General features: G+C 49.7%; 1 protein-coding gene across 4 annotated transcripts; it reads left to right on the top strand.

Moving 5' to 3' along the window:
• Positions 1-15: 15 nt before the first annotated feature.
• Positions 16-26,898, top strand: DCAKD (dephospho-CoA kinase domain containing). Of its 4 annotated transcripts, none has more exons than XM_041726733.1 (5): positions 16-207; positions 18,345-18,572; positions 18,929-19,132; positions 22,551-22,638; positions 25,657-26,898. In XM_041726733.1, the coding sequence occupies exons 2-5, from the start codon at positions 18,461-18,463 to the stop codon at positions 25,946-25,948; spliced, it is 696 nt and encodes a 231-aa protein (XP_041582667.1). In that variant the 5' UTR covers positions 16-207; positions 18,345-18,460; the 3' UTR covers positions 25,949-26,898. The 4 variants fall into 4 exon arrangements, with proteins under 4 accessions (XP_041582667.1, XP_041582668.1, XP_041582669.1 ...); XM_041726734.1 differs by having other exon boundaries at positions 18,349-18,572; XM_041726735.1 differs by lacking the exon at positions 16-207 and adding an exon at positions 6,228-6,265.

The raw sequence follows: 26,898 nt of genomic DNA on the forward strand, positions 1-26,898 counted from the left end.
TGAGGAAAGAGGGGCCCCAAGGTTGGCGGGGCCGACGTTCCGCGATGGGGCGGCCGCGTGGCATGCTGGGAATTGTAGTTCGGTCCTTGCTTAGGGTTTCGGGATGAGGCGCCAAAATACAAGGTTTGACCTCAGCCTGCCCTTGTCAGTGCTTGGGCCACAGGTGAGCCGTTATTGGCTGCCGTTAAGGACCGTTACCATTCCCGGGTAAGTAATGAGGCCTGAGGCCTGCGGGTGGTACCCACCGGGAGCCCGAAATGCGTCGGGCCTTCTTGGAGAGCCTTTGCTGTAAGAAGCCAGGTTGGCTCCTGGCCGCCTCTCCTCACTCGGGACTCTAGGTGGCCCCTCTTCCTTGGGAATCCGAGGCCTCTCCAGCGGCGGTGGATCGTGGTGCGCAGAGCACTGATCCTGAGCCAGGAGCCCTGACTGCTCTGTCAGGCTTTGCCGCTTCTTGGTCTCCACGAAGCTCACACAGTGCCCTTAGGATTCTCCACATCCACTTTTTAATGAGCACTTCTATGCCAGGCTCTGGGGTGAGGCTTTTCGTATATCACATTTAATCCTCTCAACAAGCTGAGAAAGTGTGTTGTATTATTATTACCCTTTGGCACAGGCAAAGAACTGTGGCCCAGATTGGGTGGTCAATCATACAGTCACATAGCAAATAAGTGCAAAATCAGTGTACAAATTTGGATCTGTAGGCCCCTTTGGCCCTCTGAATTCTTTGATACTACAAAAGCCCCATTGTTTCATCCACCCAAGGAAATCAGTTATTAGAAAGTAATTGTGACATCTTAATCTAGTTTTAGCATTGACTAAATGCTTCAATCCCTTGGGTCTCACCCCTGTGTTTGAGTAATTGCACCTGAGTCTTGAGGCCAGTGCCCACAAAAAAAAGGACTGGTCTTTGCCATCAGGAAACTCTCAAGGTAGAAAGAGGGAGAAACAGGGAAGAAACCCTTCCCATTTGACTCAGGGAAACAAAAAGGGAGCTAAATATTGTCCTGCTTCATTTTTCTCAGTGGCAAGAACAGAAGTAAATATGATCCGAAACAACAGATAATCCCCAGTCATTTATCTCTGACTTACACCCACTCAGTTTGAGTGCTGGCACCCACACTCATCTCTCCCAAGACCAAGACCGCAATTGATATGATGTCTTATATGCAGCTGCAGGCCTGAGGAAGAGGTCAGAGATAATAATAATAAAGCATTCCGTGTGTTAGATGGCTTTAACTTGTACGTGTTCCACCTGCTGTAGCTCATGGGACCTTGCAAAGTAGGGAGGGAAGGGGACTTGAAGAAAATTGGGACTTGCAAAAAAAAAAAAAGAAAAGAAAAAAATGACGATACCTAGTAGCAGAACCAGAACCCACATCTGGTATTCTAATTCCCAACCCTGTCTTTTCTTTTCTCACTGATAGGCAGATGTTGAACAAAAGTGAATGAAACATGACCAGGGAAGAGTGATTATAGGGTCCATTGTGGACCCTGTCATTCTTGCAGTTCAAAGCTTAAGAAAGATACTACTGTGTATTTTACTGCAAACTGAGCAGTTTTTGCTCAGTGAAGAGTCTTTCTGGGAGGTAGATAGGCAGGCAATGTGACTGTCATGCCCAAGCTCAGAATGCAAGTACCAGTCCAAAGTTCTGGAATCTAGCACCTTTGAGAATTTGAGTTCAAAGGCACCTGAAAGGCACTAATTCCCCCTCTCAGGATCTTTCAAGTTAGAATGCTCACTTAGATTTTGTAGAATCCATTCTTTCTCTGTAATAAAGTTTAAATGTTATGATTTTTAAAAGAAATTGAGTATATGTGATACTTTTTAAAAATGACCACCGAAAAATGAATATTGCTACATGTGATTTTAGTATGTAAGTTTACTTCTGAGTTTATTGTCACGTTGGGAATGATCATCAAAAGCAATACAGTGTAATTTCCTAAATTGGGTCTATGGATGGTTTTTTGGGATCCCAAGAGTTCTCATATTTGTTCCTTCTCCCTACCCCCATAACAGAGAGACTTCCACTTTCAGACTGTTTTCATTGGTGGAAAGTTGGGCAAATTCTGCCTTATGCAATTAATGTGGAAGCATATAATTCTTGCCTTTTACATAATTATTACATGTTCTTCAATTGATTTCTAGTTCCCTAAACTTCTTTTTCCAAGGTAAGCACTCCCAGCTTTCTGAGTGCCTCATCACATTAAAATAGCAGGATTCTCCCATCTGCTCTGCTGGCTTTTTCTATCCCCCTCCTCCCCATTCTGGCAGAAGCATTCTACAAAGGCAGTGGGGTACAGCATGGCCCAAAGAGTCGCTGAGGAATGTGCCTGTGAAACTTTTGCAGATTCTGGAAACTTTTGCAGATACATCTTTTATCCCCTCACAGTATTTTTACTGAAGACAGTAGAATATAGTGATTAAGAGAACAGGCTTCAGAGTCTTAACTCCCTGGGTTCTAAATCCTGGTTCTACCTCTGCCTAACAAGTGACCTTAGGCAAGTCACTTAACCTCTCTGAGACTCAATGTCCTCACCTGTAAAATGAGACCATGCAGGCAAAACAGTAAAGTGTCTGAGACAGTCAATACCTAATAAATTATTATTTCCCTTCCCAGGAGGTCAGCATTACCTGTGATAAAAACTTTCTCATGACATCCATCACAGATCTAGGCCTTTGCTGTAGTCCCAGTGTATCAGAGATCCATTTCTTCTAATGGGCCTAGGAAAGTATGGGCCAGGTTGTGATTCATTTATTCAACACCTTGAAGCACTCACCACTTGCCAGGCTTTATGGCAGGAACTAGAGAATCTGGATGGAACAACACAGTCCCCATCCTGGCTTTGCTCCACAAGTTGGTAGCTACGCAGATTGACATTTGTGGCACAGTGTGTCAGAGAGAGGGAACACCAGATGTAGCAGGAGCCTGGAGGGACCCTTAACCTGGGAAAAGGGGTTCTACAGGGGAAAAGATGAAAGGGAAAGGGAAAGATGGTTGAGCTAAGTTTTCAAAGGGGAACCAGACAAATGGGGTGGGGAGAGGGCAGAGTTGGGTGCTGTTGAGGTCCTGCAGTGAGAATTATATGAGCATTTTGGAGGTTGAGCCTGGAGAGGCAGTCAGGAGTCGGACCAGGAAGGGATGTGGACACCACACTAAGGGAGTTGAGCTTTATCCTGAAGACTCTTGGAAGCTGCTGAAAGATTTTTAGCTGGGGAGAGAGATGATAAAATTTTTGTTGTAGAGAGATCATAACAGGGAGCAGCCTGGCCATCCTAAGGAAGAGAGTTTTTCTTCTCTGAAGAACAGGGCTAGTGTGCTCAATTCTGAATAAGGGACAGGGAGATGGTCTTTGGCAGCTTCCTATCTCCCCTGGAACTTTCTTTCAGGGGCTCCTATGACAGCCCCTGAAACATGGGTCTGGAACACAGTGTGTCCAGCCTTCTGTGGCTTAAATCTGTGGGATTTAAGAAAAAGTGTGCCAGGTATCCCCTGCCCAGAAGGCACTTAGAGCGAGTTGGGAAAAGGAGGTGCAACTTGAAAACAAAATAACAAGGCCAGACTGGGGATGATTAAATGAGCTAGATTGAGAAGTTAACTGAAGTTTAGGGTGGGGCAGAGGGTGCATGTCTTCGGGGCTGAGTTGTTAGAAAGGGCTTCCTGGAGAAAGCGGACTTTGAACTTGGCCTTGGAGGTAACTTAAGTGCCGGATCCTCCATTATAATTGAGGATGGGGCCCTGTGGACCCCATGGGTGAGCTGAAATTGCAGCTACCGTTTTGCGTTTTTTGTTGGTGCAGTTATATAGTTTGTAACCATTTTCTCCCACAAGACCCTCTGTTCCATGAAGGCAGAGAATATGTTGGATTTTCCTCACCTCTATATCCTTTGGGCCTGCACAGAGTGGGCCCTCAATATTTGTTGGATTAATGTATGAATGAATGGTGAGAAAGAAGGGTTAAAAGCTTCAGATGTGGAAATGTTACAGGTAAAGGGCAGAGGCAGGAACAGCATGGTGACCCATTGTGTTTGTATAGTGTTTATTGCTCACAAAATATGCTAGTACATTGTTTATTTGATCACCATCAAGTGTCTTGTTTGACGCTATGCAATTAGCAGGTCAGGTGTTATTCCCATTTTACAATGACAAAACAAGAAGCTCAGTGATTAGTCCAAAGTTTCACTGCTAGTTAGGGTGAATTCAGACTTGACCCTGATATTTTAACACAAAGTCTGTGCAATAACTAGATTGCTTCCCTTCTTGGCCTTTCCCAAGGGAGAACATACAGTGAGACATAGGTCTAGAGGGGTGATTGGGGCCAGGTCACAAGAAGGCCTTAAGTTTCAGGCTAAGAAGTTTGGACTTTATCTTCTAGCTGGTGACAACCTATGGGAGGTGTCTGGGTTTTTTTTTTTTTTTTTGAAGCTGTTTAATAAAGGATAAATATTAATGGTATTTGTAAGGTATGGCATAAATTTAATTGCATATTAATATTTATTTAAAATAAACATAGGGAAAGTAAGTTTAATTTTAAGAACCAAGAGTCAAAGCCCCAGGAGTCAAAGGAGTCATCTCTTCTAATGGACTCAGAGGGTTGTTCATCAAACAACTTGAAGCAGCACTATATTCCATGCATCGTGCTTAATGCCAAGGACACCGAGGTGACTGAAATGCAGGTCATTGTCAGGATGAAGTGAGACCGTGTAAGCAGCCAGAGCCAGTCTGTTATTGCCATCACTAAAGGAGGATATGTGTTTGAGCTGAAAACCTTGATGGCATCACTTCCAAACTGCCAAGATGGAGCTTCCGCTCCTAAGATGTGCCTGGGTTGAAGGCTCTGCATCCTTTCCACTGGGATCATCCCAGCAGAGATGTAGAGTAGCTGCTGTTAGCCCACTGGACCACAAGGACACCTACTTTAAAGATAAGGTCCCGGCCTGTATGCCAATGCTCACAATACTGTAAGGGTGTGTGTGGGAAAAGCAGATCATCTATCTGCAGGGGTTTCCTAACAATATGCCCCTAAAAGAGCTTGATAATTTGAGACAGGGGAGGGTATCTTCCTATCCCAGTCATTACCATGGCCGCCAGGGTTACTGATGGGAGTTGTGTATTTCTCTGACATGAGTAGGGAAAAGGTTGAGAACCTGAAAGCTAGGTTATGTCAATTGTTTGGTGCAAGACGGGAACCAGGCCGTTAGATCTGGCCTTATGGAATAGGAATTATAATTGTCCTGCATGATCCCTCAGATTAGAACTAGGGGAGATATTGTATTACCTAAGGACAAACTCTCTTACTGCCAGGCCTGGACTTCAAGTTTGAACAGTATGAAGCTCTCATGAAAGACAGTTCCCTGACACCGGGCATGGTCAAGATTAGACCGCAGGGATGATATGGAGATTCAAATCCTGGATTGGTGTTTGGACAAAATGGGCCCTTTGACCATGAGATGCAAGCCTGTATATTGGGCGATGACAGCCAGTGCTGTTGACATTAAGGAGAAGGGTTTCAGGGCCCGGAGTGGTTAGAGAAAGATGTTGAATTACTTCATTTTTCAATGTATGGGATCCCTACGCTGCCGGGCACTGTTTTAGGCACTGGGGATACTGGCGGTGAAGATAAGGCAAGCTTCCTACCCTAAAGGAAGCACAAAGCAGAGGTACAGGTTAGGGAGAGGGAAAGGAAGCGGGGTAATTAAGTACCACCTACTATATGTGAGGCACCATTAGATATTTTTATGTATTTCTAATGCTTTCAACAAACGGCAGAGTGGCGATCACCCCCCTTTAATAGAGGAGAGGGGGTGAGAGGCTAAGTCACTTGCTGGGCTCTGACACTGTAACAGAGCAAACGGACCGTAACCTCTCAAAGCCAGTTTCCTCTTGTGTGAAACAGGGACGGTGACCGTCTCCACCCCAAGTACTGGGGAGATTCCGTGAACCCACCGAATGTTCTTAGGACCCGGCAGGTTGAAGGCGCTCAGTTACCTGCCGTAGCCACCGCCAGGCGGTGCACAGCTAGCGATGGCCAAGGCCTCAACGGGAAAATACAGTCCCGGTTTTTTCCCCGCTTGGGAGGGCTCCCGCTCCGAAGGCAGAAAAACGGCGCGCGCGGAGGCCGCGGGGCTCCCCGCCCACCCTCTCCGCCGGCCGGAAGTCCGGTCCACGTGCGCCCGCTCCCGAGGCCCCGCCCGCCCGCCGGGAGCCACCCAGTAAGCGCCTCTGCGATTGGGCGAGCGGCGGCGGCGCAGGCTGGGTCAGAGGCGGTACGTAGCGCGCGGGACGCTGGCCACGGCCGAACCCGGGGGAGGGGGTGGGCGGGAGCGGGGCGCCCCAGGGGTGCTCTGCTCGTTGCGGTCCAGCGGGCTGGGTCCACCCGGAGGCCCCGCGGCCCGGCCGCCGGCCCGGCTCCGGGCGCTCGGAACCCCGCGATGGGGCGAGGCGGTGTGCGCCTCGTTTCAAACCTCGGCTGCAATTTGTTGAGCACGTACTATGTAGCAGCCCCTGGGTTAAACGCCCTGGCATCCGTGGCTCATCCGCCTTGACGGCACCCCGGCTAAGCGAGCTGTTACCTTCCCTGTTTTACAGCTGTGGAAATGAGAAAGGTGGTTGCAGATACAGGCAGGTTCGGTCCAAAGCCACTAGGACTCAGAACTCTGTGGTCAGATCTTATTTATTTTTTTAAATATTTATTTATTTATTCATGGTAGACACAGAGAGAGACACAGGCAGAGGGAGAAGCAGGCTCCATGCAGGGAGCCCGACGTGGGACTCGATTCCCGGTCTCCAGGATCACATACCGGGCTGCAGGCGGCGCTAAGCCGCTGAGCCACCCGGGCTGCCCAGATCTCTTTTATTTTTGAATCTAACCTCCGCCCTTTCCATTTCTGTCAACTCGCGTACCTTTCCGACTCTCAGTTTGCTCATCTGGAAAACGGGAATGGTACCTATCTCATAGAGTGAATTAAAAGTGCTTCGCTGGGTACTTCTGTTTCGCTGAGTGATCATCTCCACTTTTCAGAAGGCTTCGCCTCCCCTTACCTTTTCCCCAGAGGCTGGACCGGTTATAAAATTTTAAGAGAAGACACCTCTTTCCCCCCGGGCCTGGGTGGCAGCATGGGATTCCCACCCACCCATTAGGAAAGAGGATGGCATGTCTGCCTACTTTTCTTCCTTCCCCCAGGTTCCTAAATGGAGACATTGGCGCCTCTGTCGTTGGGTTTGCTTATGAAGTTTTATTTCTCCCTTAGCTATGGGAAAGTAATCACCCGAATGAACCTTGACATTAAATCCTACTTTTAAAGATGAGGAAATGGAAGTCTTTGAATATGGATTGAGGGGAGGGTGATGGCTGGTTTTACCTAAATAAATCAGATGTATCTGGCGGGGTGCCGACCTAGGTTTTGGGGAAATGTTGAAATACTAGAGCTCTGACTGATGAATAGAAAGTAGACAGGCCGGTTGGGGTGGTTGTCTCTTCGAAGTGCCGTAAATTCCACTGGATCCTCTTCTGTCTTGTGCAAGGTCTGAATCTGTCCTCCTGAGTAATATGTTTAAAGGGTTCAAATCCTTTCTTGGTGCCTTGCCTTAGGAGAAAAGATTAGGGCTGGTAACTGAAGACAGGCAAGCAGTGAACTTTGGTGTGTTTTGAAAACTACCCACTGGCAACTTTTTAAATAGCTAAAAATTTTCTCTGAAATTTGCAAAGATTATGAGTTTTGGTTAATTGTAAATACTGACTCTTTAAAAATGAAACTTTTATATTAGGCATGTGAATCTGTGCAATGGAATCTCAATACCTTGGTGATTTGATTTCCCTTATCCTTTGGAAAATATACAAACCAGTTTAACCTTTGAATTTTTTTACATTGCTGTTTTTTTTCTCCTTCAACTTATATTTCCACCTAATTTCCTCCTCAGAATCTTTTTCTAGTATGATACATTTTATGCTTGAAAGCCTTTGGTATATAGTCCTACTTCTCTGCAACAAACAACAAAAATGTATATTAAAACTGAAACATTTTTGAAAAATGTGGTCATAATATTAAACAATCTCTCTTGGATTGTGTTTTTATAACTGCAAAATGTATAATTGATCAAAACAACTGGTTTTGATCAATTGTCAAACATAAGTTTTATTTGAAATGCTTCTCTTAATAAGCTGAGTGGAACTTTTTAAAGAATCAGTAGAAAAAAAGAATCAGAAGAGCTTTTATTCATGGCTATGAGCGCTGAAAAAGCTGGTTCGTGTAAATAAATACACAGGACTTGAAGGCATTTTGTTGTGGTAATAGTACTCAATTCTTTGAACACTCTGAGTTATGGGCCAAAAAAAATCAGTGGTCTGTCATTGAAATCAATTATTAATGACCTGCCAGCAGACAGTTCTTTTAGGTCCTCCTTGAACTTTATTGAAGGCAAAGATTTGGAAACCACCTGACTCAGCAGGAAGATGTGTTACACTGTCACTGTAGGCAGGCACATCCTTAGCATGAATACTGATGTTTCCTAGTGCCCCTTTATGGTGCCAGAGAAATCTTGCACTAGGGACAATGCACCTTAGTAAGATTTGGCATGAGTGGGTAGTTGTGCCTTTCTTGGAAACCTGGGAGTTAGAAGAGGGTGAAGTAGGACCTGGGAAAGGAGAGGACGCAGGCACACTCCCAAGCTGGTCTGTTCCTGTTGATAGAGGCAGTGAGCATTGATTTGGAAATTTATTCCTCCTAAACTGTGCCTTTGTGCCCATTGGAAGATCTTCAAGCATGCCCCAGGCATCCTGGGACTACCATGGACAAATATCTAACTTCTTTTAGCTTTCATTTCCTCACCTTTAGAATGGGCATAAACCAAAGAACTGACTTCACTGTGCTGATCAGACTGGATGAGGGAATGTCCCTGGCACATAGTGCTCAAATGGTGGGCATCTAGTCTTTTTTTTTTTTTTAAACAGTATTTATTTATATGCAAAAGTATGCCCAAGTGTGCACACAAGTGGGAGGATCAGAAGGGGAGGGAGAAGAAGAGGGAAAGAGTCCCAAGTAGACTCTATAGACTGCACTGAGCCAGAGTGCCCCCCCACCACCACACAGTGCTCCATCCCGGGACCCTAAGACCATGACCCCAGCCAAAACCAAGAGTTGGTTGGCCATTTAACCAACTGAGCCACCAGGTGCCCCATGGGCAGATACTCTTATACTCTAGTGTTCAGCCTGCTGGAAACCTCACCTTCCTAGGCACTCTCTGCATTAGTTTCCTCATCTGTGAGCCCAAGATATTGTTAGCCCAGAAATGTAGAGGTGGGAAGTGATGTGGAAAAGGTTTTGTGGTTCTCGTAGTAGGTTTTCTGAAACAGATATGCTGTTATTTTAAAATAGTCCATTTTGAGGGACACCTGAATGGCCCAGTTGGTTAAGCATCTGACCTCAGCTCACATCATGACCTCAGGTCCTGGGATCAAGCCTGTGTTGAGCCCTGCCATTTAGCCCTACATCGGCTCCATACTCAGCAGAGTCTGCTTCTCCCTCATCCAGCTCATGTGCATGTACTCTTTCTTTCTTTCTTTGTGAAATAAATAAAATCTTTAAAAATAATAAATAAAAATTTAAAAATAAAATAGTTAATGTTGAGTTCCTGCTTACTTTGAGCTGGACATTTTTCTGTGTGCTTTATGTACTCATTCACCAGATGTTTTTGAGGGCCTTCTACTTGTCAAGCCCTGTTCTTAGCACCTTGGATACAGTAGTGCCCAGATTCTGGAGTGAAGCAGATTACAATAGATAAACATGTAGATATGTAATACGTTGGGTGGTGATAAGTTGGTAAATGCTTTGAAGAGAAGTAGAACAGCAAGGAGACTAGAGAGTGAGATGAGGGTGCTATTTTATATATTCAGGGCAATCTCTGATAGGGTGATGGTCAGGCAGAGGAGGGAGTAAGCCATGCAGCCTCGGGGGGAAGAGCTTTCCATGTGGAAGGATCAGTATATCCACAGACCCAAGTGGGAGTATGCTCAACATAGTCAAGGAGCAGCAAGGTGGCCAGTGTGTCTGGAGGGCTGAAATCAAGGGGGAGAGTGGTAGAAGGTGCTGGGAACAGGGATGCCTGCATCCGTCATGAAGCACCTGTAGGACCCTGTAAGGGCTTGGCTCATGTTCTACGTGAGAGAGGAACCCTTGGAGGGTTTTGAGCAAAGGGGTGAAATGATTGGCTTGCATTTTTAAAGGTTCCCAGTAGCTCCTGTATCAGGAGCAGACGATTGGGAAGCAAAGATGGCAGCAAGGAATTGCTCAGAAGCGACTGAGGTAATCCAGGAGCAAGACTGTGGTAGAAGGGCCCAGCCTGGTCCCGGTGGATTGTGAAGGCTGCAGGGACAGCAGCCAGCAGGGGGCGCTAGTGGAGTGGGATGAAGAAGAGGAGTCACAGAAGTTTTTGGCCTGAGCAACTGAGAGGGCAAAAGTGTCCTTTGGGGGAAGTGGAGTAGTTTGCAATGACTGTGACGAGTAACAACCTGAGTTGAAGAAGATGAGGTGATCATGACATATGTCATCTCATTCAATCTTGACAAACCCATGAGTAGTCCCTATTAATTATATTTTATATGCAAGGAAATAAGCCCTACAATGCCAAAGTTGCCCAATGCCACACAGTTAGTTAAGGGACAGAGCTGAGATCTCAGCTGAGGCCCTTGTGACTCTGAAGCCCCCGACAGTTGGCATTCCCTGTGATCCTGCTGCACAAGCACCAGCAGAGACGTCCAGTGCAAACAACCTCCCTGCCCCTGGACTGATGGTTTATGCTTAGAGAGTACTTGAGAGGAGTGACCTGTTCCCTCCCCTTCCCTTGGTGTCAGTGAGGGAGAAGGGAGGAGGTATTTAGCGTGGACACTTTCTCTTGTGGCTTCCTCCAGGTAATTGGCAGCTTGGAGGAGGTAGTGACTTAATAGGTGTTGCAGATAAGAACTTGGACTGAGGTTTAAACAGCAGCCTCTCCCCAATAATGAAAGATTAGGAGTGGGGAAAGCATAGATAAAAATAGCACTTACTAGTTAACTGGAAAACAATATATTTTTGCAACCACTGGTTCCACGAGAAAATAATTGGGTCCCAAGGAAGGGAATGACTCGTTTTCATGAATGATTATATTGATCATTGGAGCAAAATGGATACATCCCCTTTGGAAAACAATTCGAAGGAGAATCATCTGGCAGGTCAGGTATGCCCAGTGTGAAATCCTGGGAGGCTGCCGGAAGAGGAGGAAAGGAAGCTGCAAGATAATGAGAGAGCCAGGTCCTGTGCCCCCCACCCCTACAAGCAGGTTGGGGCTGTTGATTAGGAGATGCAAAGCAACAGAACTTGCTTCCAAGTTAAGTCCTGAGCTTTCCCAAGGGAGAAAAGAAAGCATGTCCATTCAAGTATCAATTTCTTATTTTATTTAACCCATTGGGGATTGTGTTTATTTCCTTTTTTTTTTTTTTTTTTCAGGAGGGATATACTATCCTCAGGCAGCATGTTCTCATGGAAAAGGGAGCAGGCTGGGAGGTTAGTTCCAGCACCCTCTTTGCCACTGACAGGAGAGTATGACCCCAAGTATTTTCTCTCCCCTTCATGGGTCATGGAGCTATTCAGTTGTTCATTGTATAATGAGCTTTCAAACACTTTCTCATAACTAATAATGCACTGAGTTTTTAGTGCATGCCAGGCACTTAGAAGCAAACACTTTATATGTATGAGCTCTACTCTTCACAGCAACTCAGGGTAAGTGCCATTAGCTCCATTTCACAGGTGAATAAACTGAGTCAACAAGAGGTTAAGTAACTTGACCAGTATCACTTACCTGGTACTTGATGGATAGACATTGGACACTATGCTAGGTGCTGGAGACAAAGGGTTGCAAATGACATGGCTCATGGCCTCATGGAGCTTATCTAGCATATTGAAAACAGTCACACAAACAATGGGTACAGGGAAGGAAAAGAATGATTCAGAGAGGTCAGGGGCCTGATTTGAGTTGGAGGATGGACAAAGCTGCTTTGAGTGGAGCTATGATGTCCCCTCTTGCTACTTTCAGGCCTTCACTTAAACCTCTCTGGTCCTGATTTAAAACAACAACCCCCTGCGGTGCCTGGGTGGCTCAGTTGGTTAAGCATCTGACTCTTGATTTTGGCTCAGGTCATGATCTCTCGGCATCATGAGATCGAGCCCTGCGTTGGGCTCTGCGCTCAGCTTGGAGTCTGCTTGAGAGTCTCTGCCTCTCCCTGTACCGCTTTCCCCAACTTGTGCACATGCTCACTCACTCTCTTAAATAAATAAATAAATAAATAAATAAATAAATAAATAAATAAATATCATTTAAAAAAAAGACAACAACCCTCATTGCTCTTGATATGCTCCCCCACTAACATCACCACACATATCATGAGCTTATTATATGTCTTTAGCAACCCCCCCCCCACACACACACACACACAACTGATTGAGTGTAGACTTTGCTTTGAAGGGGGAGGCACTCTTGGTTTTTTTTTTTTGTTTTTTTGTTTTGTTTTTTTTTTTTTTTGGGAGGCACTCTTGTTTTAAGCAGTGCCTGGTGCCTGATTGGCTGAATGTAAAATAAAGCTAGGAGGGTTAGTCAGGAAGTGAGCCTAGTGCAGAGGGAACAGCATAATACACGGAAGCTCTGAGGTGGGAAAGAGCCTGCATATTTAGGGACAGAGAGGAAGTGTGCAAGGCACACCAGGCATGGACCAGATTCCTTGACTGGGGGGTGAGGAGCAGAGGGGTCGAAGGTGGGTAGGTCACATGGGGCCCAGAGACCTCTGTGGAGGATAGGAGGAGAGGGAAGAAGGCAGTGAAAGTTTTAAGCAGGGGAGTGACATCAGAAGAAGTCCACTGACCCTGGCCATTTTGGGAGAAGCCAGACAGGGACTGGAGGATCGAGTTAAGAGGTCCCTGGAAAAGTGGGTGCAGGGCGATGGGACTTAGGTTTGTAAGGTGGGCCTAGTAGAGTCGGAACGAGGTCAGACAGCAAGGGCCAGCGGGGCTTTTTGTCTAGAGGCCCATGAAGCAGGCCACTCTCATTTTTCCCTAAGAAGCACTGCCAGAGAAAATTCCAAGAGGTACTTTTTTTTTTAAGATTTTATTTATTTTTTTATTTATGATAGTCACAGAGAGAGAGAGAGAGAGAGAGAGAGAGAGAGGCAGAGACACAGGCAGAGGGAGAAGCAGGCTCCATGCACCAGGAGCCCGATATGGGATTCGATCCCGGGTCTCCAGGATCGCGCCCTGGGCCAAAGGCAGGCACCAAACCGCTGCGCCACCCAGGGATCCCCTTAAGATTTTATTTTTAAGTAATCTCTATACCCACTGTGGGACTCAAATTTACAACCCTGAGACCAAGAGTCACACGCACCACTGACCAATCCAGCCAGGTGCCCCAAGACTATTATTCCTTGAATGTTTTTTCTTTGTCTTCTTCAGCGCTGTTGGGGCCTAAGAGGTAAAAAATGAAAGGCGGTTTGGGGAAGCTCAACGAGAGGGACCCACCACTTACAGAGCACGATAGAATTGGATCCTTAGGGCAGTCCGGTGGCTCAGCGGTTTAGCGCCGCCTTTAGCCCAGGGCCTGATCCTGGAGACCCGGGATCGAGTCCTGTGTGGGGCTCCCTGCATGGAGCCTGCTTCTCCCTCTGCCTCTCTCTCTCTCTCTCTGTTTCTCATGAATAAATAAAATATTTTTAAAAATTAGATCCTTACTTAATAGCCTGCAGACTTCACTCTGATTCAAGTCCCTACCCTTTTCTTTTCTTTTTTAAGATTTTATTTATTCGTGAGAGACACAGAGAGAGGCAGAGACACAGGCAGAGGGAGAAGCAGGCTCCCTGTGGGGAGCCTGATGCAGGTCTTGGTCCCAGGATCCCTGGGATCACTACCTGAGCCAAAGGCAGATGCTCAACCTCTGAGCCACAGTGCCCCCACCTTTTTTTAAAGATTTTATTTATTTATTCATAAGAGTCCCTACCCTTTTCTTTATACCCTGCTGTCCTTCTGCCAACAGCGAGAATGAGGGAGAAGAAAGGATTTGGATGTGGCACCCTTGGGACTAGAGTCCCGCCTTGGATGATGAGGCCAGGCCTGGGATTATTTCCCAGAATCCAGCTTCCATTCTCCTGTGCTGGGCATTAGCTTTTCTCTGTTACCATGGGACTCAGTGCTGTCCTTCCTCCTCCAGCCAAGCTGGCTCTGGGAACAGCTTTTGGTATTGAGGAGGAGGTTTCCTGGGCCACCAGTGGTCTTGTCACTCATTTGTCCCCAGGAGAACATCTGACAGCTCTGCGAAGTGCTGCCCCACAGAAGGAAGGAAGGAAGACCCAGTGTGCCTCATGGCCCTGTGAGCATCAGCTCCTCCCTTACAGGTGTGGAGATAGGATCAGACAGGGACAGGCATTTGGGGGAATCAGCTTTTTGTCATTTATGGAGCACTCGTACCACCCTGGGCCAGGCTAGTGAGAAGGCTACCACTGTCACGCAGTTTTATGGCAGAGTGCAGAGAGATTGGGACCCAGGCTGCTTGACTTCCAGTCTATAAGCTTTCATTCTAACAGTGGTTCTGGTGCCCACCTGGCTGGGACAGTAGGGTTGGGCCTGGGTTTCTGTACCTTTTTTTTTTTTTTAAGATTTTATTTATTTATTCATTAGATACAGAGAGGCAGAGAAATAGGCAGAGGGAGAAGCAGGCTCCATGCAGAGAGCCCGACGTGGGACTTGATCCCAGGACTCCAGGATTATGCCCTGAGCTGAAGGCAGATGCCTAACCACTGACCCACCCAGGCATCCATTGGTTTCTGTACCTTTTCTAAAGTTTCACAGGGGATTCATATCAGGGCCAGGCTTAGTAATTGCTATGAGTTCCCACTGCCTGCGTGTAAATGGCGGTGTAATGAGGGGAAAGGAGCAGATTCTGGAGAAGGACATTTGAGCCAGAGCGGGAAGAGGGTCGGGAGCACAGGTTACCAGAGGTGTCGCTTCTCCATGGGTCTCCCTGGGGAGGAGCTGTCAGACAGGTCTCGATGAGTCTTAAGGGCAGTTGGGAACCCAGCCTTCTTTTCCTCCTCGGTAAGCCTTGAGGGGACATGGACTCCTGTTCGTTGCGGCTCCCTCCCCGGGCAGGTCCACGAGCAGGCCTGTGAGCACACACCCAGGCAGGTGTGCACACATGCACCCAGGCCCAGGGTGAGTATCAGGTGATTACTCTGGCTCACCTGTTGGTGCTCTGTTCTTCTTGGCTGGTTTCATTTGTTACTGTCTCTCCCCCTCCAGTTTTCCTTTTTTTAAAAAAATTTTATTTATTTATTCATGAGACACACACACACACACACACAGAGAGAGAGAGAGAGAGAGAGAGAGGCAGGGACACAGGCAGAGGGAGAAGAGGCTCCATGCAGGGAGCCTTACATGGGACTTGATCCCAGGTCTCCAGGATCACACACTGGCTGAAGGTGGCGCTAAACCACTGAGCTACCCGGGCTGCCCAAGACCTAAGTTTTCCTTTGGTTACCCAAGAGGTCCCCAATGGGGACCTGCAAGGCACAGAGGAGCTCTGTTAGTGGTTAGTGAAGGAACGAGTTATGAACGGCTTCCTGGACGGCAAGAACAGCTGTTATTTGTCTGGTCCCTTTCAGCCAGGGGCCCACGGTCTCCCAGGGCATGTGCTCCTCTATCCCCTTGGCCTTCCTGACAGAGGCCAAGCAGCTGTTGGTCTGTTTCCACAGATGGTCATCCAAAGCACAGAGAAGGGAGGATATTCATTAAGTTACCCCAAGAGTCTGGGACAGAGCTGAGCCTGGAATTTACATCTGTGCCCTGGTTGCTGTCCCTAAGACCTCACTCCCTATTCTGCAGAGGGAAAACACCAATATAATCTAGAAGTCATTTTTCTTTGGCGCTGAATTGATTCACCTATAGCCATATTCACTGTCCTCATTTGCTGTCAGTATAGATAATTTAATTTTTCATTTCCTGAGTATGTTAAGGCAGGAGTCTAGACTCAAAGGTGGGAGCCCTGAATTCATTTCAGGCTCCACTAACAACTGTGGCCCTGGGCTAAGTCCCCATCTCTCTCTGGTCTTTAATCTCCTCACTGTAAATGAAGAACCTGTGACACAGCAGAACTGTTCATCACTAGAGATTCTGATTCAGTGTGTCTCAGGAGGGGTCGTGGTCCTGTAAGTGGACAGGAGCCGAGTCACATGCTCTTCTAGGCCCCTTCAGCCAAGTCTGGCAAAATTGGGTGACCCGGTGACAGTGGCTTGGCTTTCAACAGTGAGGGGCCAGGGCCCAGTGGAGGATTGGCCCTTGCCCTTTCCCTCAGCCACTGCCCGTTCTCAGGTCTCACTCCCATTATTCTAGATTGGTCTTTTGCAGAGAAAGGTAAGCTCACGGGTTTAAGGACAACAGGACGGAGCTAGGATTACAATGCTGTTGCTGGATTTTCCATTTCAAAGCTTCAGCTGAGTGAACAACAACAACAAAAATTTTTTTTGACAACTGAACCCTGTCCTTAAGTCCTCTCTGTGTAAACTGGAGGGAGACCACCTGGGGGCGAATTCAGGCTCACAGAGATTGAGGAGAAAATGGTTCATAAATGGTTTAATAATTGAGTTAGGTCTCTCCATTTGGATGACGACTCTGGTGGGTATTTTCCTCTCTCCTCCCTGGCTGCCCTGGGAGAACGAACCTGGGCAGATTTAAACTTGTGGATTGGTCCCCTCACGAGCAGGTGCCTCCCTCGTCACCTGGTGTGTCCTCAGGGGAGGCAAATTCATTTCAGTATAAGCTCAAGCAAAGTGTAATTAGGACAGTAATCTGCCGTTTTACAAAAAAAAAAAAAAAAGTCCCATGACAGATTTCAAGGTCCTAGAGAAATGATTTGATATGCTGGGGGAAGGATGGGAGAGACTTGGCCTTCAATTTAATTTCTTCCAGCCTGGGAGCAAAGTCCGAGACATGGTAACCCTATTTACTCCAGAAAATGTAACACGACTTTACAATTCTTTAGACTTTATTTATTTATTCATGAGAGACACAGAGAGAGAAGCAGAGACATAGGCAGAGGGAGAGGTAGGCTCCCTATGGGAGCCCAATGCGGGACTCGATCCCATAACCCCAGGATCATAACCTGGACCGATGGCAGGTGCTCAACCACTGAGCCACTCAGGCATCCCACGACTTTAGAAGTCCTTTGTGAGATAGTCTGAGGCTGTGAGAATGGGGACTACGTCCCCAAACTTCACGAACATCTGTTTTAGTGTCCATGCCTTGCAATGTGACTTCAGCACCCGCCTTCCATCCCCCAGCTCCCCTTTCACTCCTCTCCTGAACAGTCACCGTAGAAATGGCAGTGTCCGGAGGGCTTCCTATGTGTTTTCTCATCCAGCCTGCAAACGGCCTTAGGAGATAGATTCCATCACCCCCATTTTATGGATGAGAACACTGAGGTTCAGAGAGACAGGCCACTTGTCCAGGGTCGCACAGCATCGGAAGTAGGGGAACTGGGTCTGAGGGGCCATGCGCCTGACCTCTGCTTCCGCTCCAGCTGAGAGCTGCACATCCCCATGCCAAACTCAGAGTACCCCCTGTCCCCTGCCCCCCTACTGCTGCAGCAGCCTGTCATCCTTCCCTCACATTCCTCCCCAGCAAGTTTGACAAGACCCTCTGTGTCTCAGGCCTCTCAGGCCATGGAGCCACTGCTTCCTCTGAGCTCTCCATCTGGGCCTCTTGGTTGAGGAGGGAGGATTCTTCTCAGTGTAGAGTAGCCACCCAGGCAGTGCTGGTGCTGGGGAGGGGGGACAGGCAGGACATTCTTCCCCTTGAGCCTCAGTATCCCAGACTATAAAGTGAAGGCTGGAGTGGGGGGTTCTGTGGGCATCTGGAAAGTGCTTTGGGTTCACCACAGAGAGACAGGTATCCCCTTCCTAGGCAAAATTTGCAACAGGGTACTGCTGCCTCCAGAAAGCACTCTGCTTAACAGCACCTGACCCTGTTCTGCTTACTCAGCATTTAGATTGCTAAATTTGTACAGTGTTGGTTTTGTTTATGAATGTTTTCTTAAGACTACTGGAGGCCTCTCTTGAAAGAGTTTTCTGTCTTAGGATGGATCCAGAGTTTGCCAAGCTCAGAACTCCACTCTGCCTGGACAGGCCCCATCTCCCTCTCATTACTTTGCCTACCCCTTCCCCCCCTTCCCCTCCCCCCCCCCCCGTCCCCCTTTCCCCCCTTATCCCCATCCCCCCCGTCCCCCTTCCCCTCTCATCCCCAGGCCCAACACTCACATCAGGCCTGCTGTCGTCCCCAGGCAGGTCCTGCTGGCATTCCCAGGGTGGGCCGTCCCATCCAGCCAAGTGTGCCCTACTCCGGTGATTCCCCGGCTCCTGGTTTGGCATTCTCACTGGCCACCTCTTTCCTGGGAAGATGTTCCTGGTGGGCCTCACAGGGGGTATTGCCTCGGGCAAGAGCTCGGTGATTCAGGTGTTCCAGCAGCTGGGCTGTGCAGTGATTGATGTTGATGTCATCGCCCGGCATGGTGAGTTGGGAGGGGCAGGTGGCACCCCTTTCTGCCATTATGTCTCACCTTTTTCTAAGTCCTTTTGAGGCCTCGGAGGAGGGAAAGGCTTTCCCGTCAGCCCTGATCTGACTTCCTGCCCCCTGCCCCACACTTGCCCTCTAGCCCCAACATTTCCTCTTCCCTCTCCTTCACCTCACCCAGTGACCAGCTCCAGGGGTTCTGTGCGCTGACTGCTTTTCCTCTTCTCATTTGGTTTTTGATCAACTGAAAGAGGCACCCATGGGTTCCCCCATAATTTTGCCTTTAGTCATTTGGGGGCCTCTGGCTGGCCTGGAGGCTCTAGAGAGTGACCCAGCCCCCTCCTCATGCCATAGTCGTCCAGCCAGGATACCCTGCCCACCGGCGCATTGTGGAGGCCTTTGGCACCGAGGTCTTACTGGAGAATGGTGACATCAATCGTAAGGTCCTGGGGGACCTGATCTTTAACCAGCCTGACCGGCGACATCTGCTCAACACCATCACCCACCCTGAGATCCGCAAGGAAATGATGAAGGAGACCTTCAAGTATTTCCTCCGAGGTAAGACCCAGGGCCTGGGGTAGGGGTGAGACAGAGGCCTCTCCTCTCAGGGCCAGGACCCTCCTCCTCTGTAGAAAGGTTGGCCAGGGAAGAGGGGAGCTGGCTGGCCCAGCTGTCGAGTTCACACTGTTCCTTTGCACCCCCCACGCAGAGCCCCATGCAATCCCCAGAGGAAAGGTGCACATGTCCCTCAGCATTTAAAGAGGTTGACAATTGAGTGAGAAGAGACACTTGAGGCTTTTGAGACACCATTCCCAGGAAGTAAGTTGATTTTTCTGGCAGGGTTGGGAATAATAACAGCTGACGAATAATGGAGTCTGGAGACCCGAGGTTAAGTCCTGGCCTCAAAGCTTCCAGCCGTGTGACTTTGTCAAGTGAGCCAGCCCCTGCTCTGCATAGTGAGGCTAATAATGCCAACCTTGAGAAGCTATTGGGGGGACCGAGTTCACATTAGTGACTGTCTATCACCACATGGTATAAACCATGGTCAGAGTCAGATTTGGTGCTGGTCGAGCTGCCTCTGAAAGTAAGCTTGCAGACTGGACACTGGGGAGAAACCAGGATGGCCAGGACAGGTGCAGGGCTGTGGCAGCAGCTGCAGCGGGTGGGGGTGGGGGGTTCCTATGCAGAGGAGAATCCTTCGGGGCTAGGGCTCAGCGGAGAGTTAGCCTGGCATGTGCTGGGATTGAAAGAAGGGAGAGTGAAAAGCCAGGTCTGTGCTCCATTGGCAAGAACCTTTCCCAAGTTACAGCCTGGGTGTCATTCTGTTCTTAGAATGGTTTGGGGTCCAGGTGACCTCATAAGGTGCAAGATGAGGTCAGTCACCAGCAGTGGAGGAGCAGAGAGCAGTGGCTTCAGACCAGGTGGGAGGCTGGCCTGGGGCCCCTGTGGATCTGCCTGCCAGCCTTCGGCGTATATGGCTGCCAACCCCAGGCGTCAGAATGGAAGGCCTGGCTTCCTGTCTCCCCATCATCAGTCACAGTGCTGAGACTGGCCCTGGAGGGTATGGGGCAGCCTTCTAGGTTTTCTCAAGGCTTATGTACTGTGATCCTGGCCTTATTTTATTCTCTCATACATCAAGTTCTCATGTGGATTGGGGGACCTCTCTCCACCCATCTCCCTCTGGCCTGTACCTCCCTTCAGAAGAAGAGATAACATGACAGACATCCGTAGTGTTGACCACCACCACCCCCCCGCCCCCCGGCTCTGTCCAGGGTGGAAGTGGGCTCCGGGCACCCTCCCTGCTGGACCAGCTTGCTCTGCATCTCAGGACCTTGGTGCAGACCTCCCTCCCTCCCTCCCTCCCTCCAGCCTCAGGGAGTCTCTGGGCTCTTCCTGCCTTTGTCCTACCTCTTGTGTCTGTGAGAGGACCTCATCTGTCCCCCACCCAGAAGCGAAGCCTTCTGTCTTTCAATCGTGCCCTTTCGCATTCGCTCCCCGGCCAGTTGCAAGTACATCTGCAGGGCTTTGAGGCGGTGGCTCTCCCCTTCTGAAATTAAGCAGTGGATAATGTCAGCCGCTCCAAAGTTCTCCTGCTGTGTCATCCGCCCAGCCTCCCCTCTCCCCAACCACCACCACTTAAATAAAAGCCAGAAAGCTCTTTTCAGCTCGATAAGGTGAAAAATGGGGACGACAGCTGTGGCTTCCACAGTCCCAGCTTTTCCCTGATGAGTATAACAAATACAACTGTCAAAGTTGGTATAATCAAACGTCAGATAAGATCACCAGCTGTTGGGGAGGTCTCTGTGTAGGCAGACGGATGTCTTAATAGAGTCAGGATAGTTTGCAGAGCTTATCAAGCAGGAGGGATGTGACAGCTGAATAGCCCTTTGCCGGTGAACCAAAGAGCTGGCCATGAGCTCCCAAGGGGGGCCGAGGAGAAAGGACAGTGAGGGGACTGGGACGGGTGGGGCGGGGCAGGACAGGGAGATAAGAGGCCCAGAGAGGGTCTGGTCTTGGCTTCTGTTCTGAGCCGGGAAGGAAGTGGGGAAACTGGAACTGTGCCCCGCCGCTTCTTCCAGGGACCGGTAGTAATAATAACCATCATTTAGGGAGCTGCTGGAAGTGTCTGAGTGAGGTGCTGAGTGGTTTACATGCCTTCGCTTGTTTGATCCTTATTGTGTTCCTGGGAGGGAGATAGCCTTCACTCACAGATGAGGTTGGTTCAGGGGCACAAAGTTACATGGTGGGAAAGTGGGGGGCTGCAGAGCCAGGCGTGTAACCAGAGCCCATTCTCCAACCCCCTCATTCAACTGAAGGTTTTTCTGGGGCTTCCTGAGCAGCAGATTCTGGGGAGCAGGAAACCCCATAGCTTGGGTGCTCAGCCTGGTTCCCTGCATCACCCAGAGTGCCAGCTTCCCTGCAACACCCCTGGAACTGGTGCGATGTATGTCTGGCCCTGTGGCCAGAAGTGTTGACGGTGGGTTACCATTCAAGCCAGGCAGGCATCTCTGGGCAGAAGCAGTGCCCACCCCTTTCCTTCATGGCTCTGGGACCCCTGCCAGCTTTTTACACATATGCGGAGACACTGGCCCAAAGAGAACTAGGACTATAGAGCCCGTGGTATGTTGGGGGGGCGGGTAACCCAGGGACTCGTCCTGTCATCGTGGGTCAGGGTGCCACCCTCAACTGGCCTCAGCTTGTAGTGGGAGGGCCAGCTACTGCCTTTTACCACACCAGAGTGACTTATATTTTATTAGTCACCACCACCCACTACCTCCAGACCTGTCCCTGCAATCCCTGGCTGGAGGCCTGCTTCTGACACAGAGGAACAACCTCTTTCCTTCTGGGGCTACTGCTGCCACCCCCACAGGAATCTTTCATGAGGAGCTGGTAGAGATAGCCATGCGGGACTCTTCTTCAGCAGGGGACCACACTTCTATTTTTGTTTCTTGGGTTTCTTTGAGCAAAGATGGGTGAAGGAGGGCAGAAAGGGCCCAGTTCCTCCTGGAAACTTCCAGCCTCCTCCAACTCTGACCTTGTCATTTCCTTACTCACAAATAATTCTTTATGTTCAAGATCAAGGTGAAATCAACCTTTTGTGCCTGCCCTGCTCACCTCCCCAGCTTTGCCTCCCATTGTGCAAGACCTCCACAACCTGAGTTCCCCATTCCCGGAACCCTCACCTCAAAACATGCCCAAATATAAGAAGCCCTACCTGCATTTCAAGGCCAGTACAAATGTCATCCCTCCTGCAAGGTCTTCCCTGATCATTGAGGCAGGAATGACTCTCTGCAGCAGTCTGATCTGAATGGCATTGGAAATGGCTAGCGTTAGGCCTATCCTGGCAGGGTCTCTCCCTGTGCTAGGGAGCTCTCAATGGTAGGGGCCAGTGGCTTCAATTCCGTCCCCAAGCTGACATGCAGTCCTTAGTGTTTGCTTGCAGAATTGAACTGTGGGTTTCCTGGCTTCTTCCAAGGATACCGCTATGTGATTCTGGATATTCCCCTGCTGTTCGAGACCAAGAAGCTGCTCAAGTACATGAAGCACACCGTGGTGGTGTACTGGTGAGTGTGTGTCATGGCCCAGCCTGCCCAAGACTGGGAAGGTGGACCCCTGGAGTAAAACACATGCCTGAGAAATCACTTTGCCCTTACCCCACGGGGCGACTAGGAGGTTTGGGGGCTTTGGGCGGCTGTGTCCAGAACCTATAGGCACCGCTTCTGTGCCTGACCCAGATAGGCCCCCAAGCAGGTCTGAGAAGTGAAGGGCCCCAGCCTTCTCTAGTTGCTTGGGAAGGGCTCCCCCTGCTGGCCACTGGGGGCACTTCGGCCCAGGTGCCCTGAGCTACCCTGTTATTAATCACTTAATCCTTTTCCTTCCTGTAGCACATCCTACCTTTCCAGGAAGCTCCCGCACTTATTACTTCACTCAGTTTACCTTTCAGCATGAGATGTTTAGGGCAGGAGCTTATACTTCTGCATTACAGAAGAGAAACTGGAGGAGGGAGTTGCTTGAGGGGGTGTCCAGGGTCACCCACCGGCAGCACCAATGAATAGATAGTTGCCAGGAGGGTACTGTCGGAGTCCAACTAAGGAAGGAGCTTTATTCTCAGAATCCCTCGGGACATGGAGCAAACCAGACGCCAGGTTTGGCAAACAGAGCCAGATCAAACTGTCAGAAAATGAGTCACAGTCCCAGTGAGGTGAAAGAGTAGATGAGGATGTAGGGTGTCTGTGCCTCCCAGAAACTTCCTGGATGCCACCCACAAGTACGACAGACACAGAGGTGGGCCCTTGGCTCTGTGGGTATTTTGGGCACAGGGTGGCTCTCCAGAGACTGGTGCGTGGGAGGCTCCTAGCACACTACAGTGCTCATGCCCTGAGCTTCACCCTGCCCACCCTCGCAGCTTACCCCCCTGAGGGCTGCCTTTTAATCCCAGTCTGAATCTGCTGAGCCTTCTTAAGGGACTCAGGCATCCTGATAGTTCCCCCACTGGCCCGTGTCTCCCGTGTAAACCCACGACCCCTCTGGCTTTCTTATTCCCTGTGAAGACTGGCCTCTGAGGCCAACCACACTCCATGAAGACTTGGCCGTGGAGTCTTAATACCATTGGAACTTTGCACCAAGGATCACAAAAGGGTGTGGTAGGGGGGATCTTCCATCGGAGTTGAGAACACCGGTTGTATCTGCAGTCACCAGACAACACCATGCCTGCCCTGCCTTGCTGTACTTTCCTTCCAGCTTGGTCTGTTCACTAAGAGCAGAGAGAGCTATGGCTTCTGGCAGGTACATTGGGTTCCATGGATTTGGCTTGTTCTGCAGGAGATCCTCCAGGCCTGCTCACTAGCCAGAGGAACCTCTGCCCAAATCCTGGGTGCTGCTCATGCCCCACTTTCAGACTCAAGAGAGAGGCCAGAGACATGTGAATGAGTGATTATTTGCTTTTCATAAAAGGGATCCACACTGTACAATACTAAAGATACCCTCATGGATTCCTTTAACTATTAGACTATCCCTAGTGCATTTGAAATAATATGGATTCCTTTAACTATTCCTTTAACTATTAGAATATCCCTAGTGCATTTACCAAGATGTGACTATACCATAATAGGATTAGATTATTCACATTTGAGAAATTTGCCAATTGCAGGGCAAGTGTTTGGGTAAAAATCCTGTTACCACAATTAGCATCAGTCCTTGAGCTAACCATGTGGGATTCTCTCTGAGTCCAGAAAGGGCTGTCCAGGAGCTCTACTTTCATGTTCCAGGAAGCCCTCTGGTCTAGGCCACACCTTCTGAAGGCTGCACCCTCACAGGTGGCCCTAAGACAACTCCGTTTGGTCTCCCAGATTTCCTCAGCCCCAGATTATTCAGTCTTTGTTTTTAGTTAGGCCAGGATTGGCCCCATGACCTTGACAGGATGCTGTCCCCTCCCCATAACAAATGAAATAAGAAGTCCAGCCTACTTTTTAAGGCCGGTATAGATACCATGCTTCTATCAGGCCTTCTCTGATCAGCCAGCCAGAAATGATTTTTCTGGAACATTCTTTTCTGAACGGCATTGGAATTGACTAGTGTTCAGGTTGTATCTGTCCTTGGAAGGTGTGTCTTCACATGCCCAGAGGGCCTCTGGTCTAGGCCACACCTAAAAGGAGACCGAACTATAGTGATCAGATCCTCTCATCTCACAGTGGGGGGAGCTCAGGCCTAGGTGCAAAGCAGACAGACCCCAGATGGCTAAGGACAGCTGCCACAGCCCACTACCTCTTGTTCCCCCCAAGGGGCTCAGGTAGCCACAGAACTAGAGAGAGGTGAGAGATGACCCCCTTCCAGAGGACAGCCCAGTGGTCCTGTGTAGCCAAAGGAAAGACAAGAAATTTGCCAAGGAAGGATCTAAATGGTAATATCAGAGTGGGCAAATGACCTATTCTTTTGAATCCCCTTCAGAGTTGGGAGACAGGGTGGTGTCTGGCTTAATCCGCAGCGCTTTGTCCTGTCCCAAGGACCAGATCTGGCTCTCAAGTCCTTGCTCCAAGGGGAAGCACCTTGGGGCTGGCCTGTCCCACTCTGTTAGTGGCATCAGCTACAGCAGCCACTGCCTTGGCTGTACACGTCCAGGGCTCGGGGTGAGAGGGAAGGAGAGGGGTCTCTGTGGTGGCTCAGGAAGCTATTTTGGATGCAGCAGGCCCCAGCCCCAGGGGAACTACAGGAAGCGACTGGCTTGCAGGCACAGGCCTTCCAGTAAAGGTCACCCATCCAGGGACCCAGGATATAGCTGATGCCAGATGACCAAGTCTTCCCATCTTGTAACTGGGAAATCGCAGCTATGGTGAGGCAGAGAGACCCCAGACGGCAGAGAGCACCTGCTGCAGCCCTTCCCCCTCCTGTGGATATGAAGGGGCTTCCAGGGCCCGTGGTGCTACTAGGGTCCTCACAAAGCATGGGGTGAGGTGGGAGCAGCCTCCCTCCCTAGCTGTGGACCCCAGAGATTTGAGGGAAGGGGCCGCCCACCCCCATGACTTGCCAGTGGGAGGGAAGCCGGGGCCCACGGTGCCTGAGAAGCCCTCCTATCCTGTCCTCAGTGACCGGGACACCCAGCTGGCGCGGCTGATGCGGCGGAACAGCCTGACCCGGAAGGACGCGGAGGCCCGGATCGAGGCCCAGCTGCCCCTGAAGGACAAAGTCCTCATGGCCCACCACGTCCTGGACAACTCGGGGGAGTGGAGCTCCACCAAACGCCAGGTCCTGCTCCTGTATGCCGAGCTGGAGCGCTCCCTGGACTACCTGCCGCTGCGGCTCGGGGTCCTGACTGGTCTAGTGGGCATTGCCAGCCTCCTCTACCTGCTTACCCGCTACCTCCTGCCTTCCCCCTAGCTGGCGTCTCCCAATGCGGAAGGCCCCGGGCCTCAATCTTAGAGGCTGAGGCACAAGCCTGTCAACTCTCTCTCTTTCTCTCTCTAAATCTGGGCTGAGCATGGTACTGGGGTGACCCTTCTTTGAAGTATATCCTGTCTGAGGCAGAGGAACAGCCCTGTCAGTGGCACTCCTCCCCACCTTCCCTAGGGCTCCTCCCTCTGGAGCCACCCACAGAATGGTATCCACGATGGGGCACGAAAGCAGTGGTAGGAAATTGTTGTAAACTTCTTGGGGGTACAGGTGAGGAACACGGTCTCAGTGGCCAACGGCAGTGTTCAAAGCTGGGCGGCTCCCTGGGCTTGAACCGTCTCCAAGCCCATGCCCCATCATGACCCACACCTGCTTCCTGGACCGGGGAAATCATTTTGGACCAAGGGCCACCACCTTGGGACAGCATTCTCCCCCAGGTTGAAGCCCTCTGCAAGATGCAGTGAGGCCCCCGCTGTAAGTGCTGCTGTGGCGGGGCCTCCTGTGGGCTGACCCACTGCCCCCCAACCCGTGGCATTTCTCAAGCATTCCCCACACCCACTCACCACCTGCCACCAGTTGCCTCCCACTCCGTGTCCTCTGCGTCCTGAACTCAGTAGTCCACGTGCACCAGGCTGTTTCTTGCCTCTGTGCCTTCGGTGTGCTGTTCCCTCACCTAGAATACCTTTAGTTTTTCTACAGCTGGGTAACCCCCAGCTCAAGCACCATCCGAAGCCCCACGCTGGGTCAGGTGCCCTGGGGACTACTCCCTCCATGTTTTAGTTTAACCCACAGAACTGTAATCAGCCGAAAGCTGGTTGGTCTCTCCTAGACTGTAAGCCACTTGAGGGCAGGGACTGTGTCTCATCCATCTCTGTGTTCCTGCTGCAGAGCCTGACTGGCCGTTGGTGCTTAATATAATAAAGCGTGTTGATCTGAAA

Source organism: Vulpes lagopus, chromosome 12 (genome assembly GCF_018345385.1).
Source record: "Vulpes lagopus strain Blue_001 chromosome 12, ASM1834538v1, whole genome shotgun sequence".
In the NCBI taxonomy this organism is placed as follows: domain Eukaryota; kingdom Metazoa; phylum Chordata; class Mammalia; order Carnivora; family Canidae; genus Vulpes; species Vulpes lagopus.